Source organism: Cucurbita pepo, chromosome 1, assembly GCF_057944985.1.
Source record: "Cucurbita pepo subsp. pepo isolate OVF chromosome 1, ASM5794498v1, whole genome shotgun sequence".
Lineage (NCBI taxonomy): Eukaryota > Viridiplantae > Streptophyta > Magnoliopsida > Cucurbitales > Cucurbitaceae > Cucurbita > Cucurbita pepo.
The window spans coordinates 13,525,140-13,541,102 of record NC_141798.1 but is presented as its reverse complement, the minus strand read 5'-3'; the positions used below and the strand labels follow the sequence as shown (position 1 = coordinate 13,541,102).

The 15,963-nt window shown below is 37.7% G+C and overlaps 1 protein-coding gene across 2 annotated transcripts; it reads right to left on the bottom strand.

The window, feature by feature from the left end:
- Nucleotides 1–2,145: 2,145 nt before the first annotated feature.
- LOC111779463 (uncharacterized) lies at nt 2,146–9,836 on the bottom strand. 2 transcript variants are annotated; one of them, XM_023659594.2, is made up of 14 exons: nt 9,364–9,833; nt 8,178–8,268; nt 7,985–8,069; nt 7,741–7,810; nt 7,170–7,242; nt 6,449–6,518; nt 5,317–5,362; nt 4,456–4,705; nt 4,170–4,375; nt 3,967–4,041; nt 3,192–3,252; nt 2,874–2,954; nt 2,640–2,719; nt 2,146–2,546 (listed from the first exon to the last, which is right to left on the bottom strand). In XM_023659594.2, exons 1-14 carry the CDS (start codon nt 9,498–9,500, stop codon nt 2,468–2,470), a joined length of 1,404 nt encoding a protein of 467 aa, XP_023515362.2. In that variant the 5' UTR covers nt 9,501–9,833; the 3' UTR covers nt 2,146–2,467. The 2 variants fall into 2 exon arrangements, with proteins under 2 accessions (XP_023515362.2, XP_086984884.1); XM_087128758.1 differs by lacking the exons at nt 7,985–8,069; nt 8,178–8,268 and having other exon boundaries at nt 9,364–9,836.
- Nucleotides 9,837–15,963: the final 6,127 nt, after the last annotated feature.

The window sequence follows — 15,963 nt, the reverse complement described above, 5'->3', positions numbered from 1 at the left end:
GAAATTGGTTTTTCAAAGGTAGTAGGCGACATGAGTGTGCGAGTATTGCATCCCAACCCATGTGTCAAATGTTGGAGCATACACCTGCTATCCAATATGAAGTCTGTAAATGATATGACATGGACACATGAGGGTTAAATGCCCCAATAGAACCCCGATGGATGGATTTTTGAGATGTTTCAATATTATGAGTGACATATGGGTTCGTTCTTGATGGCATAACCGAGTGAGTTGTAATGGTCGACGACACCCGATGACTTGGGATGGCGTTAAGACATATGGGTCATGCTAATTGAAAACCAAGATGATGTTGGGATGCGATGTTGCATTGGTAGATCTTGACTCCGAGTAGAGGTAGGGTCGAGTTGAATGACTTAGCCTAGTGTATAAGCAAGTTGGTTGTGTCGCTGATGATTGAACATGCACGCACAGGCGGCGCGAGTTGCTGAACAAGCTTAGATTTCATACAAATTATGTTCGGTGGACGAAGACAAACTTGACCTAAGGTTCAATGAAACCACAAAGCTGGGCGAAAAGTCTATATGGGGTTTGGATTTTCCTCAAGACTAGTCATGAGCGTGTCAAGATCACAACGCTGCACGGTTAAAAATGAATGACCGTGACACAGTAGTAGTGTGATGGAAATCACTAGAATCTCTGTCTCTCATCTCTTTTGGTACACCTTTAGTGCTAGAAGCACCCTACCAAGCAGTACCGTAAAGCTAGGCCTAGATCGAATAGGGTAGCATGTCAAGGTGGCTAGGTACCCTTATTTACAACTATCTCTTAAGTAGGGCCTTTTTGCTGTAAACCCATCTTGAGATTGGACGTGAGACCACACATATAACCTAGTAGTTGGTCGGCACACGAGGTCGCTCCCTCAAGATTCAGAGGGACTCTATAACCTTGTAGAAGGATTGCCAACTAATCTTTCTGGGTTGATGTTCAGACCAATTAAATGACATATTGTCTTAACAGAATTTATGAAGTAGTGCATCAATATAGGATACTAGTTATTTACTGCTATGGCTATGCATCTGACCAAGTCTAAGAATAGAAAAGAAGATCATCTTAGTGAATAGATTTATCACCCCGTAAACCTCGACACTAGAAATGGGTGAACCTCGTCTAGACTCAAGGGTGGGTTTGTGATGAACATGAGAATGCTCAAAACTTCGAAGGCTTCCCAAAAGCTTAGATAGCTGTAGAGCTAGACCTGAACTTCCTAAAATTTGAAGAAAAGCATGTGGTAACTTAATAGAATAAAGATGCATTGAGAGCCTCAAAGTAGTAATGATGTTGGTCGAGATAGGGGAGTGCTCGGATGCTACACTGTCACAAAAGGGTGTTGACTCAGGGCATCGATTTTATCTACATTTTCATGGGTTCTTATTCCTACACATTTTGTATCTCATTCCCATTGTACATTTGTAAATAACTTGAACAACACCTCTATTTTGTAATGATTTTGTTTTGGATTTTTATTATTTACAGTTGTCTTATTTTTTTAGTCATGCTCTAGTTTTAGAGCCTCTAAAATAGAGTCATAACAAGGACACCCAGATCGAATTTTTCTACAAATATTTTTTTTGATACTTTTTATGACAACATTATCATTTTTTTTTTTTTTTTTTTTTTTTTAATCTTAATTCCTTTTTACAAAAAGTAATTTTTTTTTATTGCCCATCTTTACGCTTGAATCCATATGGCGGCCCATAATTCAAAGTCTTAACAAAATGGGTCGCCAGAAAGTCTAGGATTCAACGAAGAATCCTAGTTGGACTGACAACATAGTTGCATTCTTAGAAAGGGCCTAGGTCAATGAAAGTTCAATGAGCAAGCCTTGTTCCAAGGCTCAGTGCCTCTAAGAGAATGTAGAGGTTGCAGCCTCAAGAAAACCTAAATGAGTGTGTCAAGACAAGTTGGGTGCTAGAAGAAGATGCACCTTGAATCCTAAGATGCAAGATGATGTAAGAGGTGAAAGGAAAACTTGATAAAAAGCCCTAAGATTCTTGGCGGTGGATTTTGCAAGAATGGTCAAATGGAACACCACTACGTGATAAGGGACGAACAATGCCTATGTGGGATAATATCGCCTTCTGATATGATAATATATGACATCAAACAACTCCTTGTGATACAGTATGTAAAATGGATCTCTGAAGTATTATCACTTTCTATACATAAACTTATAAATGATTCCAACACTACAAAGTTGAATTGGGTTACGAATTTACAAGTTTGAGTGAAGTATGGATACCATAATATTTGCTGAAAACATAATCTCTCACTCAATTACAGTCCAAAGCAAGGAACTCAACACTCAGTGAACTTTCAAACTGGTCCGTGTAGAAATTTTGTATACACACCATATGTTGTTAGACACTGTTGATGCCTGTCCCATCTAAAAAAACACAAGCAACAATCCAGCGCTTTGAGCCAGCCCGACCAATATGGGGCTTTCTCACTAAACATCATTTACAGGCAGCCGTTCTTCGATCGATTCCCGACAGATTGGGCAACGATTACACTTCTCACTACAAGAGCTGAAATCCCATTTGTGACCAACACAACACAGTCAAATTGACTGTCAGAGTTAAAGCAAGCAGAAGATGAACAAAGGGGAAGCTGAACATTACCTGCAAAGAATGTGATGCCTACACGGAAGAAGAACCATATCAATGGGTTCATCAAAGCATACTCTACAAAGAATCTTCTCCTGTAATGACCCAAATTTAAAGAAATGATTCTCAAATACAGCCACCAGAAACATTTATAGTTTTCCATACATGAAAAAACAGCTTCTCTTTCTCTCATAGGTTAAACATAGCTGAGTATTCAAAAATTAAAATAGTTGAGTCAGAAAAGGTTACATATAGAAGCTTTTCGTGCTCCTGGCGGCTCAATTTCGTAACTTCTGTCTGCTGATTTAATGCAGCTTGTAATCTCCATATCTGTAACGAGAAAAGAAAATAAAGAAGTCCACTACAGGGAGAACACTTAAAGTACAAGATAGGAACCAGAATTTAAATTGAAAATTATGAGTACGTAATTGTTGGAAGAAATACAGAGGTAGACATAGTGTATCAGTTGGTCCTGAAAATTACGTACTCATATGACCTCAAAACAAAGCACACAAATGGGGGATGTGAATATGTGGCAACCAGAAGTAGACATAGTGTTCTCTTTACCTCATCAACTAGATTGGATTTGGTCCTTTTCTTTACAGTCTCTGGTGTGAAAGTATCATACCTGAATAATAGCATTAAAGACAAGAATAAGAAAGAAAAAATAATGAAGACAATATCTTTTTGTATCAACGAGAAGAAAGAACACTAGACATAGCTACAAGTTCGTAAGTCTTTATAAGTTCTTCCATCACCAACAAAAAAATAATTTATAATCACAAGGAAAAGTCAATATGGGCTTCCCTGGATTGTTAAGTACATGATAAAACTATGAAATACCAAACCATTAGGAGAAAAAACAGAACAAAGAAATTTCACTACTTTACAGTATCAAGCAAAGAAAGTTCATCAACTTCTTTCCATTTCAGGCTACAACAAATGTCAATCGAGAATATAGTTTAAACCATTTCTTCATTCAAAATCTTCATTTCCCAATCTACTAGATTTGAGCCAGATCAAACAACGTGTAAGTAGCGTGCTCAAAAAGTATGATATCAATAAAATAAAATACAAGAATCGTGAATTAAAGTAATATACATGTATAACAGCGATTCTTAAAGGGTTCAACAACGAATTCGAAGGGCGTCCTAATGGTAAGGGTCTGGATACGTTGGAGATGCTCTCCAAGGTCCAGGTTCAAGATCCTATTTAGAGAACTTAATAACTTGAAGCCCCATATGATTCCCCAGAGTTGATCTTAGCATTATATATTGAAGTGTACACGGGCATCAGATAAAACCTAGAATCAGATTGAAGTTAAGTAAGGTCGAAAACAAACCCAGAATTTCCAGCAGAATAAAGTTTAGCTTGCTCCTCTTGACTACCTTCATCAATTGACCACCAACCTAGCAACCTACAAATAAGGAAGAAATTGATATAAACCAAAGGATAATATCTAATTTATCCTGTAAATTCTACACTCAATTCAAGTTGCATAACTGGGAATCAACTAAAGAAATAGACAAAAATTCAAGAATTTACCTCGATCCATGGTGCATGAACCCTAACAGTTCACGAGCCTTCGACCTTATATCAAGATATCTTACAGAGGTAGGTGAACCAACTAGCAAAATTATAATTTTTTCCATTGACCTATATGCCGCAAATACTGAACCCACCCCTTGCAATAAGAAAAGGGGAGAGAACAGAACCAGACAAGGAATATAGGAAGCACTCCTAGGGGTTCCCTGAAATTGAAATGTTTGAAATGAGAAACCCAGAAGCTATAGAAAAATTTCATTTAAAATTCATCTTTTTAAAAATTTACCTCTAAGCGCATAAAAAGCATGATTTGGAAAATGATTAAAGGAACCTTCATGATGTGTCCACCAATTTCCTGCAAGTTACAAACTCTGACTTGGGGTTGAACCTCATCAGAGGAAACAACCACACCTCTATCCCAGTCAAGGTATCTAATGGTCAGCGAAGATGAACTGGATTCTCTAACAAGAGAGTGCCTATGAATCATAGGATTATACCACTTCGTGCAGACAAGAAATGCAAAGCATTCCGCTATACTGCAGATTTTTAAGGAGAAATTGTGATTTATATAAGAATTTCTCGAGAACAATTCAATATGCAAGGAAAGAAAAGAGAAAAACAAGGTTAAACTAGAATTTTTGTCCCAAAACTTGTTACATCTATTTAGTTCTTTAACTTCAAAAGGTTTCTAATACGTCACCAAATCTTGATAATTATATCTAATCTAGTCCCTTTATTGAAAAAAAAAAAAAAAAAAAAATCTAGTAAGTACTAGAATTTCCAACTTTGTCTAATAAGATCCTCCTGTTAACATTATTAGTTTAACACTTATTTAACACATAGATAGTATTATTTAAGAACTAAGCTTTAAATCCACCCCATGTGAGTTTTACGCTTACGCGGCATATTGATTGGATTATTCAAGAGCAAAGCTTTAAATCAACCCATTGCATGATCCTTAAATAATACACAATTAGCATGTCATGCTGTTGCCAAATGAATTATTAGCAAAAACTTATTAAACAGTTTGAGGATCTATTAGCATCTTTTCAAAGTATAGAAATTAAATAAACAGGTCTACGAAAGTTTAGGATCACAACATGCAATTTAACCACATATATTTAAAGCAGACTCAAAGTCAATGTACCAGTAATTTATAAATAGATCCCACCAGCCCAGAGCAGCTACACTGCCTGCATAAAAAAGGAGTGTGTATTTTATCAGTCTGTGAAGGTTAAATGAGCCTCCCTACTGTTTGTATCACTTGCAGGCATATCAACAATATGATACTGTTCACAGAACAAGTATTACAGGTCATGCCCCTTTTGATTATGGTTTACTGAGTCTCCCTAATGTTTATTCTTCTTTTAAGTTTCCCTAGCGAGTTCCTGTCGCATGCACGCATGTCAATAGCATGTTTTCGCTCAAAGATATAATGATGGGAAGCGCCGTTTTGAAATTAAGGTTGTTTTATTTTATTTTTCTTTTTTATTTTCCATTCTACTAGTAAAAATGTTTCTTAAAACATAGCAAAAGCCTAAACTCTAAAAATAGTAGTTCTTTTAGAAAAAGTTGGAAGTTTTGTCAATATTTCAACAGTGTGCTAAAACTAGAAAGTAGAACAGGCAAATCATTATCTACCTTAATTTAATGAAACATAAAACTTAAAAACAATTATTATCAAACAGAGCTCATATCAATTTTCAAAAATTAGAAATTTATCCCGTGCATCCTCCACTTGTTACATGTCTATAACACTAAAATTATCATAAGAATATTTTCGCAATGAAGCTTCGAATATAAACTTAAGTGCACGAAAATACTTATTCATATGGTCATATCCATTGGGATTCTATTTTGTAACCCCTTGGTTTTGTGGGAATATCTCATCCCCCTTTTTTCTATCTTTATTCTTGGCTCTGTTAATAATATTTTTAGTTTCCTATTAAAAAAAGCACTAGAATGTTCATTTTCCCCCATCAAGAACCCAAAAGGCTCAAGTAATTTTAAACCCCGATCTGAACTAACAGGTCACAATCTTTTCAAGGAATTTAAAAAAAAACTTGCTGCAAGAGCTTTGATACTCTGAAGACACATTATGACGTACATCCAGAGATCTTTAGTATGAATGGTCTTGTAAAGTATAGCCATAAAAATAACAATCAGAAAGTCAAGATGGTGAGCAATTAATGGACCTAGACCTAGTTGCTATAAGACTGTGAGTACCAACTTAATACGACTCTAATAATCTTAGTTCATTTGAGAAGAGGTAAACATACCACTAAGCTTAAGAAGAGTGAAAAGGGTTGCAGCGATGAAGAAAACCATGGAGATTGAGACCCAGAAGTGCTGGAACCAGAGATCAATGACTCAGTATCAAAATATCATAGCAAATATGTATATATATATATATACATGAAACTTGTAAAAACCAAACACTTGAATATAATAGCCCAAACAACCTAATTTTCTAAGACTTATACAGGATGACCAAGAATCAAGGTAATCATTACATGGCTCTTTCAAGGATATGTTAGATCATAACCAGAAAAAGTATCGTGTCATTTCAACTGGAATAAGCAGGAATAGCCTTAATAATTCCTTTAGCTTTAAGCCCTTTTACCTTTTTCACTAGCTTTAATCAAGCACAAAGACATCAAAATAAAAATAAAAAATAAAAAGTAAAAGCATAGCTATTCCAATGATGATACCACACCATAGTCCCATCCTTCGTAAATCGTTTTCAATTGTACAGCAAAAGGAGCTATCCAAATAATGGAAATTTTAATCTAAAAAGTTGATGAAACTCCTGGGACCTGTAGCATGTCTAAGGGCAGCGTGCTAAAAGAAAGCGTTGTTTTCTTAATAATCATTCATCACCATGCAAAAACCTAAGTAGTACTCCCCAGACAATAGCATATGATGGTAAATCAATGATGCTGAAATTTTGATTGACATTCAGCATTATATGCAAAAGAATAATTTTCGAATCCAACTTACAGGAAGCGTTTCCCATATAACTTCATCGCTTACGTTGTCTTCTTCATCTCCAGGCAGTAGGGCTCTACACATCCTACAAGAAAAAATTCATATAGTTGAAAATGAAGTAAATATGATATAATGAAAATTACTGAAATATTTTAGCTCAAAGAAAAATGGAGAGAAAATCACAAAGAAATATCAAATCACCAAAGGTTTAAGGCTTTCTCTAGAAGGGTTGAAGTAATCTTTTTTTACTTTTAGTCTTGGATGCGTAATAACAGAGTTGCACAATTATTTATTCAATTAGTGAATAACAGTCAAGACACAGAGTTCTCTTTGTAACTTTTTTTGTAATTACTTTTTCTTAGATATTGGTGCTAATTAGGGTGCATTGCGTAAGCATCCACGATGGGTTTGAGGATGCCTCATCCTCTTTTTTGTACTTCATCTCAAATGGAAAATATGTCTTTCTCCAAAGGAAAAATACATATACAATAAAATTGTGTATTCCAATTTTCCAGAGCCTTAGAGGTAAAAAAAAGAACAATTGACGAAGAATTCATGATCATGTGGAAGAACATGATTGTACCTGATATTGTCGACCAAAATTGCTATCTCAAATATCATGAGGGGAACAAAGACAATCTTCAAATCTATAACTGCAGTAAAATTAAGCTGCATTAAGATTAAAGTACGAGTGATTATTATGAAATAGTATCACTTTATTCTAGTGGACCCATATTAATGAGCCTACAAGCAAGAAAAACTTCCAATACATGGAATCAAACACTCCACAAGCCCAAGGAGAAACAATAACTAAAGAGACTACCTACCATTACTGCACTCTAAATATATACAAAGAAGTACTTCGAAAGCAACAAGTAATGGTGTTGCCATGACAGCATGCCACGGTGCCCACTGTGCATCACAAAGGAATGTTTAAATTTGTGTTCTTTACCGAGGAAGAACAAAATGAAATTGGTTAGGTTATATGAGCTTAGAAAACAAAGTAGACGAATCACATACATATCGGTCATGAGGCATTGATGGAGCAGGTAGAGAAAATCTGCCTCTTGCTGCAACTAAATGAAAAAGCCATAGGGGTGAAAAGACAACCCTGCAGACAAAAAGGATAAATTGATTCTATCTATTAATTCAGATGTTAAGAGCGGGAAGGACTTTTCCAATGCATTCCCACAAATCTCCAAAGAGAAAATAATAGAACATGTAAATGGCAGCTCATTCATGGCAAAGAAAAAATCTTCATGCATATCTAGGGCTGAGTTAACCATGTTAAGCATGAATTGCAATGTAACTTGCATTCATATGAACAAACCATAAACTACCCCAGAGTTCCAGACTAAACCCAAGAAGACACTCTTCAATATTTGAACCTACTTCAAACTAGGCCTTATAAAGGACTAAACGAGCTCTAGATTTTGGTATTGCATAAGACTCCTCTACATTCAAGTTATGGCTGGATATTGTTCTTCCACAATTCCATGTCAAGACAAATATATTATAGACGCACAGTCACAATATATTACAGTAATGTTCTAATTTCATAATATAAGACTTCCCGTCCTCTTAAAAAGCAAGTTTATGTAATGACAGCTGACAGGTATTAGCAAGCCAAATCTCAATAGCCAGAGATTATGAGTGCCCATCTGAAATTTACCCTTAAATATACCCAAGAGTGGAAATAAATGCCGCAACCTTCTTTTCAACACAAGCACAGAGATGAAATTTCAGAAACGATTAACCAAGGCCTTTCAAATTAGGTGGGACCCAGATGCAGGTTTCTCTATAATACCCACCAGACAGTGAAATAACTTCGTTTGGGAGTTCAAACCCAAGCCCATATGCAGGCCCCTCCACCCATACCAGAAAGTAATACAAATGACCAATCAAATCCAAGCAAACAGAGCCTCAGAAACATTTTTATATTCAAATTTCCTTATGAGGTAGAAAAACAAAGCAGGGCAGAAATTGTTAGCAGAAGATAAGAGCAGAGAAACACAACAAAATGCTAGCGAGATATCAGGCTAACACCTCCAAATTCATTTCTACATTCTCCATACCACCAAATAATGAAGGAACTTCAGAATTCAGACCCAAAAAAGTTCAAATTACACAAAATTACAAATGGGTTCCACTAATTTTCTGCAAAAAAAACAGAAAAGTTGAATAAGGAATTGAGAGAGGTACGAACCACCAAGAGTAAGAGACGAGATGGTCGAGCTTGAGAGCAAGCGTAAGCGTGAAGGACAAAAGAAAACCATGGGCTGCCAAAGCCTGGAGAGACTTGAACACCCTCCTCCATGTCAACACTCTAGTCTCCACCACCATACCCAGAAGAAGAAGAAGAAGAAGAAGAAGAAGAAGAAGAAGAAGAAGAAGAAGAAGAAGAAGAAGAAGAAGAAGAAAAAGAAAGAAGAATTTGGTCTGTTCAGAAAAGATTAAGCAAAAGAGAGAGAACTGGAGTCCTCTCCTCAACCCCCGCCACCTCTCTTTCTAAGAAAGTTCGGCCTCAACGCTGAAATTGAGAGAAGAATTGAAATGGGGCAGTGGAAGGTGGGGTTAACAAATATTCCCGAGCGCCAGCGGTTTCATTTCAACACTTTGCTTTTACGCGAAAGGAGGAAAAAGACGTTTAATTAAATGTAAGCGTTGAATTTTGAAAATTATTCGTTTTCTTTTTCCCCAAAATACCCTTTTAGGTCTTTTTTTCCGATCAATATCCATTTTAATTATTTTAATTATTTTAATTAATCAAACTACTTCCGCCACGAAAATTTTTGTCCACAAATTTAAATTCTCAATAATAAATAAGTAAAAAAATAATAGGGAGAAAATAAAATTAGCTATTTAGTTCTTTAATTTTCACTTATTACCCCCACCAAACTTGGGAAAATGGTAATTTTCTGTTTGGGTTTTTTATATTAATACCTATTTTTCGAAACTCAATAACTAAGTTTCATTTCGTTTTTTCTTTTAATATTAAATCTATAAATATCACTGCAAATAAATATGAGTTCGAAAAATAGGCTAAAAGTGATATTTACCTTCCAAAATTTTAAGATGAGTTAAAAGGGAAACATGTTTAAAATAATCCCAATAACCTGAGAAAAATATGAAAGAAAATAGTGAAAAATTACGAAAAAGTCGCCCAAAGACTCTTCAGGGATAAAAATGTCATTTTGAACCCTCTTTCTTTATTGGGTCCGTGAGTGCCCTAAGCATACCATGAAAGAGGAAGAAATAAAAAGAAAGAGTAAAAAAGAAAAATAAAAAGGGTTAGGATTTTGAGAGAGAATTAGATTAAGAAACCAAAATCCGCTACAAATGACGGTTTAGAGCCTGAATTTCATCAAAGTTTCTTCTCAACACATGTTCAATAGTCTGAAGAGAACAATTCTAGACTTATGAATCACTCAAATCCACAAAGAATCGAGGGAGAACATAAAGTAATATTTCATGATTTTGGTTTTCTCTCAAATCCTCAATTGGATTTAGGTTCTTAGTTTTCCACATGTCGTACTTGGAGATGTTTCGCACAAGTTTCGTGAAGAGATCTTGAGTTGAATCAGACCCACTTCCCGTATGTATTTATAAATTACAAAAAAAAAATTTTATAAAGATAGATAAAATTTATAAAACTTTAGTGAAAGAACCAAGTTGATTCGAGTTACTTAAAGAAAGATATGAAAATTAAAAAAAAAAAATGGAAAGAATCTGAAAAAATCGCGATGAATTCTAGGTTTCTGCGCACGTGTGAAGATGTATTGTCAAGCCAAGCCTAGGTTGGTTACGGTTGTGTGACCGACAGTTCAATTGGACTACCTTGCACAATAAATTTGTCTTGAGAGAAGACATGAGATTACACGGGTAATCTTAGTAGTTGACAAGCACAAGAGGGTCACTCCCCTAACCTTGTGTGACTTGATGGACCTATAGAAAGGGTTCACCAGCTAACCTCCCAAAGATGACGAGAGAAGGCTAGCACACACTATGTTATCCCCACCAAAGAGAGAATTTTATGAGGTAGCGCCTCAATATTAGGATCGCACAACAACGCACACACTCGATCTAGATGAACACAAAAAATAAGAGAGAGAAAATGAGAGAGAAATATTTAAAGATTTTGTGTTGATTACTTCATGGATGTACAAGAGAATACATCATTTCAAATAATATATATGGTTCATTTTACTACATTTAGTTTTACTATATATAATCATCTACTATATAACACTACCCATATATAAATTTACGGGATATAGATTTTTACTCTACATAACTATTTACTATTTATGACAATTTAATTTACCATATATAGCTTTACTATGTATAACCGTTCACTAAGCTATAAATAAACAGCAGACTCCATAATCTAACAATTCTCACACTTTGAGACGGATTCAGTCAACTAAGAATTTCATTCTCAAACGACCATCATCATCTTCACTACACCATACCAATTAAGGCTTTGTGCAACCTCAATATTCCAACATCAACCCATTTTGTTAACATGTTTGCTGGATTCTTTGCACCCTCTATCTTCTCTAAACATGTCACCATTTTCCACTAACCTGCGATTGAAATGGTATTGTCTTCTGTGTTTTGTCTTTAAATGATAGACAGAGTTCCTCACCAACTGTATGTGTAACGACCCGGGAAAGAAAGAAAAAAATATATATAAATATAATAATAAATAAATAAATAAAGGAAAACGAGAAAAGGAAAGAAAAAAAAAAAAAAAAACTCAAGTCGCCGGAAAACCCGCGAGTTTTCCGGCGATCGTTGAGTTTCGCGGAACCCACGCGAAACGACGGTCAAAGCACGCCCACCCTCAGCCCACGACACCCAGCATCTTCAGAAGACCTGCAAAGGGAGAAAAGAGAGAATTTTAAGAGAGAGAGAGAGAGATTTCGGACAAACGTCGGCGAGTGTCCAGTTTCTCCGACGAGCCCTCAAACCACCCTCCAACCGACACCAAACGACCTGTTACCACCATAAGAGGGATCCCTAACGAAACCACAATGACTCAGGGTGCGTTTTGTGTTATTTCGTAAGCGTCGTCGTCGGTAACCGAGGTCGGAAAATTAGGTTTCTTAATCGATTCTTAGATCTGTGGCTTTTAGGAGCTTTTAGGCCGCAAAACTCCCAGAAAGGAAAGAAGGACGACGAACAAAGAGGAAAAGGGAAGGAAGAGGACCGAAATCGGCAACGGAAACGCCACGGGAAGGAGAGAGAAAGCTCGCCGAAAAATCGGCCGAAGTCGGGTAAGGAAGACGAGATCCACTGATCCGGGTCAACCCGAACCCAGAACCCGGGAGAGCCAGCCCGTTCCTCCCTTGGCCTCTGCCTTCGGCCCAGCCCAACTACAGCGGCCCAAACCTCAAACCGGCCCAGAAGCTACGGTTCAGTTGAACCAACCCAGACTAGACCCACGGTCCAATTGAGCCGGCCTGCAAACCAAACACTTGCGGCCCAGCCCAGTAAGCCTTGGCCCAACGATTAGCCTTGGCCCAGTAGCCTTCCACAGCCCGCGACCCGAACTACGACCCGAACCGGACTGCGACCCGCGCTTCGACCCGACACTATCGCCCAACGTGGCTTTCTCTGCTACTGCCACGTGTCACACAGCGGCGCGGCAGTCCCTCGGCTCGGCTCGGTGCAAACGGCTCAAGCTCCCTCCGGTGACGCTCCGGCGGCTCCTTCGACGGCTCCAGCGGCTGTTTGGCTCGGCTCACCTGTTTTCAACTCGGTTTCCACTGTTTCGACCCTCCCAGACCTGTTTTCGGCCCCGATAAAGGTATCTGATGCCGTTTTAGAGCCGTATTTCACATTTATTAAATTATAGGTAAATTAATTGTGAAATACTAACGGAAAGTGGTGAACGGTGTGATAGGAAACAAACCCCGGCGAAGTAGGAAGCAGCTCTCACGGAACGGGAGCTTACGTTTAGCTATTTAGGGAGTACTTCGGCCGAGGCCAACCAAGTAAGTGGCCTTACTATAGGATAGGCTAAATAATTGTATGAGTTATGATGATGTGTGGATTATGATGCTTGATGATATGTGCAGTATATACATATTTTGTTGAGTGACGCTTGATATGTTTGACGCACGTTGTGGCATTATGATGAGCATGATGATTGCATGATTTTTACCTTAATATGATGATGTTTTCCATATTGAGCATGCTAGATGATGATGAGTGCCATATTGCATCATGTCGTTAGATCGACGTAGGACACAACCCTAAGAGCATGAAAATGATATTAATATAAATATCCACGAGTATGCGTTACCTAGAGTAACAAAGAGATGAGACTAGAGGGTTGTGTCAGAAGAGACATTACGATGGATTTAGAGGGACCTCATGCATTTTGTATGTTCATAAGCATAGGGCTACTCCCCCTAGAGATGATGAGTGCGGACGCGCACCTTATGATGAGCGCGAATGCGCACAGGTGCGAAAGCACACAGATGAGGGTGTTCATGAGGCGCATGACACTATGGGGTTCCGCTGACCTCCGGACGTCGCTACAGATTAGCTTGACCAGAGGGTCCAGGGGGTGTGCGAGCGCCCTGGGGACTCACACTCGCACGTGTGAGTCGTGTGTAGGGAAGTACTACACATCCAATTTGTCCGAGACTGGAGGCCACCCCTAAGATGATTAGAGATAGGTCCCTATTCATGGTTGCATGTGTTTGCATTTGCATGGCCCCTATAGCGGGGCCACTTACTGAGTATTCTTTGAAATACTCAGGCCGTGTGCCACATCATTTTTCAGGTAAAGGCAAGGCGCACTTGTACGGAGGACGGCGGCATCGCGAGCAGAGACTGTGGCACGTGCATAGGGTAGATTCATATTTAAATTTCTAGTCTTAAGTTAGAATAGGTTGTTTTGCATTTCATTGTTCTAAATTATTTTGTATTTGTTTTTGTTTTCTCTAAATTTCAGTATTTCATACTTAAACACGCAAGACCATGGCTGTGTTTTCCAGAGAAGAAGTTGTTTTAAACGTTTTTTTGAAAGTTTACGTTATCAACTATGTTCATGTAAGAGTTATATTTCCGCATTATAGATGAACATGAGACGTTAGTAGCGACTCTGAGTATGTGGAAATTTAGGGTCGTTACAGTATGGCACTCTAACCACTCTATAAAAAATCTTTTTGTGCTGCTTCTTGCCTAATTCTCCCAGATAGTCAGATCGTCTCCTTTCCAGCTTCAGCTATTGTCACGTACTCAACCTCAGTACAATGTATTTTTAAAGTCTAGACATCCCATCATTCATGGATTGCTCCCACTTGGTTGTATCCTCCAACTATAGGGTGTCATCAAAGGACTCTAGATCCCTTTCATCAAAGTAAACAACAGATACTATAATGAAGGTACATACATATCTGGTACTCTGATGGTATTGGATGTTCTTCTCAACACCGGTTCAGGTGTCACTTGCTCCGTCGTTGGTTCCTATGCAATAGTCTCAGAAGTTTCTTGAGTATCTGCTACAACATCACTAGGTGATTTTTTCTGCAACTCAACCTCAACTTCCACTTGCTTCGCTGTCTTGGAACTTTTCTCCACCTCTGGTTCCTCAGCAATAGTCCAGAAGTTTCTTGAGTTTCTACTACATCACTAGGTGATTTTTTCTACAACTCAACCTCAACTCCCACTTGCTTCGTTGTCTTGGAACCTTGCTCCACCTCTAGTTCCTTAGCAATAGTCTTAGGAGTTTCTTGAGTATCTGCTACATCACAAGGTGAATTTTTCTGCAACTCAAGCCAAACTCCCACTTCCTTTGTTGTCTTGGAACCTTACTCCACCTCTAGTTCCTCAACAATAGTCTAAGGAGTTTCTTGAATATCTTCTACAGCATCATTAGTTGAGTTTTACTACAACTCAAGCTCAACTCCCACTTGCTTCGTAGTCTTAGAGGTTATCTTCTCTTTGTCCTTGTACAAGACATTTTCATCAAATGTCACGTCACAATGTCTCAAGACTTTTCTGTTCTTGTCATCCCAAAACTTGTACTTGAACGTATCAGAACCATAGCCTATGAAGTAGCACTTCACAGCCTCAACGTCAAGCTTGTGGCTCTTCTTTGAATCAACACGAACATACGTAGTGCAACCAAAAATTCTCAAGTGAGAGTACTTGATTTCTTTTCCTGTCCATATTTCTTCTAGCAACTTGAACTCCAAGGGTACTGACGAACCTCTATTGATCAAGTAGACTGTTGTATTTACAGCATCAACTCAGAATGTCTCTAACAATCCAGAATGAATCCTCATACTTTTTGCCCGCTCATTCAATATTATGTTCATCCTTTTATCAACATCATTTTGTCTTTCTTTACTGGGAACTGTCTTTGTTAATCTAATTCCCTCAGGCATTTGATCTTCAAGTCGGTCTGATTTTCAACTTTAGCTTTCCACTTCTTGAAGGTGGCAAACACATCTGACTTGTGTTTTAGGAAATAAACTCATACCTTCGTGCCGAAATCATTGATGAAGATTGCGTAGAACTTTGATCCACCGAGTGATGAAACTGGAGATGGTCCACAAACGTCCGTATTTACCATTTCCGACCGCACTTTCTTCAATTCTCTGGCAGTCCTTGTGAAGCTAACTCGTTTCTATTTGCTTATAATGTAGTTCTCACAAGGATCCATATCAATAAATTTCAGACCTTCAAAAACTTCTTTCGCAGCCAGCATCTTCATTCCTTTGACGCTCATATATCTAAGTCTATTGTGTCATAAACTTGAATTTGAAGCACTCTCAGTAACAGCAAC

What these genes read in the sequence shown, in the direction of transcription:
- LOC111779463 (XM_023659594.2), bottom strand. Translation starts at nt 9,500, where the DNA reads ATGGTGGTGGAGACTAGAGTGTTGACATGGAGGAGGGTGTTCAAGTCT. An exon ending in GATCTATTTATAAATTACTG is followed by an intron (nt 4,706 to 5,316) that starts GTACATTGACTT and finishes AAAAATCTGCAG; the next exon opens with TATAGCGGAATGCTTTGCAT. An exon ending in TGCTTTTTATGCGCTTAGAG is followed by an intron (nt 4,376 to 4,455) that starts GTAAATTTTTAA and finishes TTTCAATTTCAG; the next exon opens with GGAACCCCTAGGAGTGCTTC.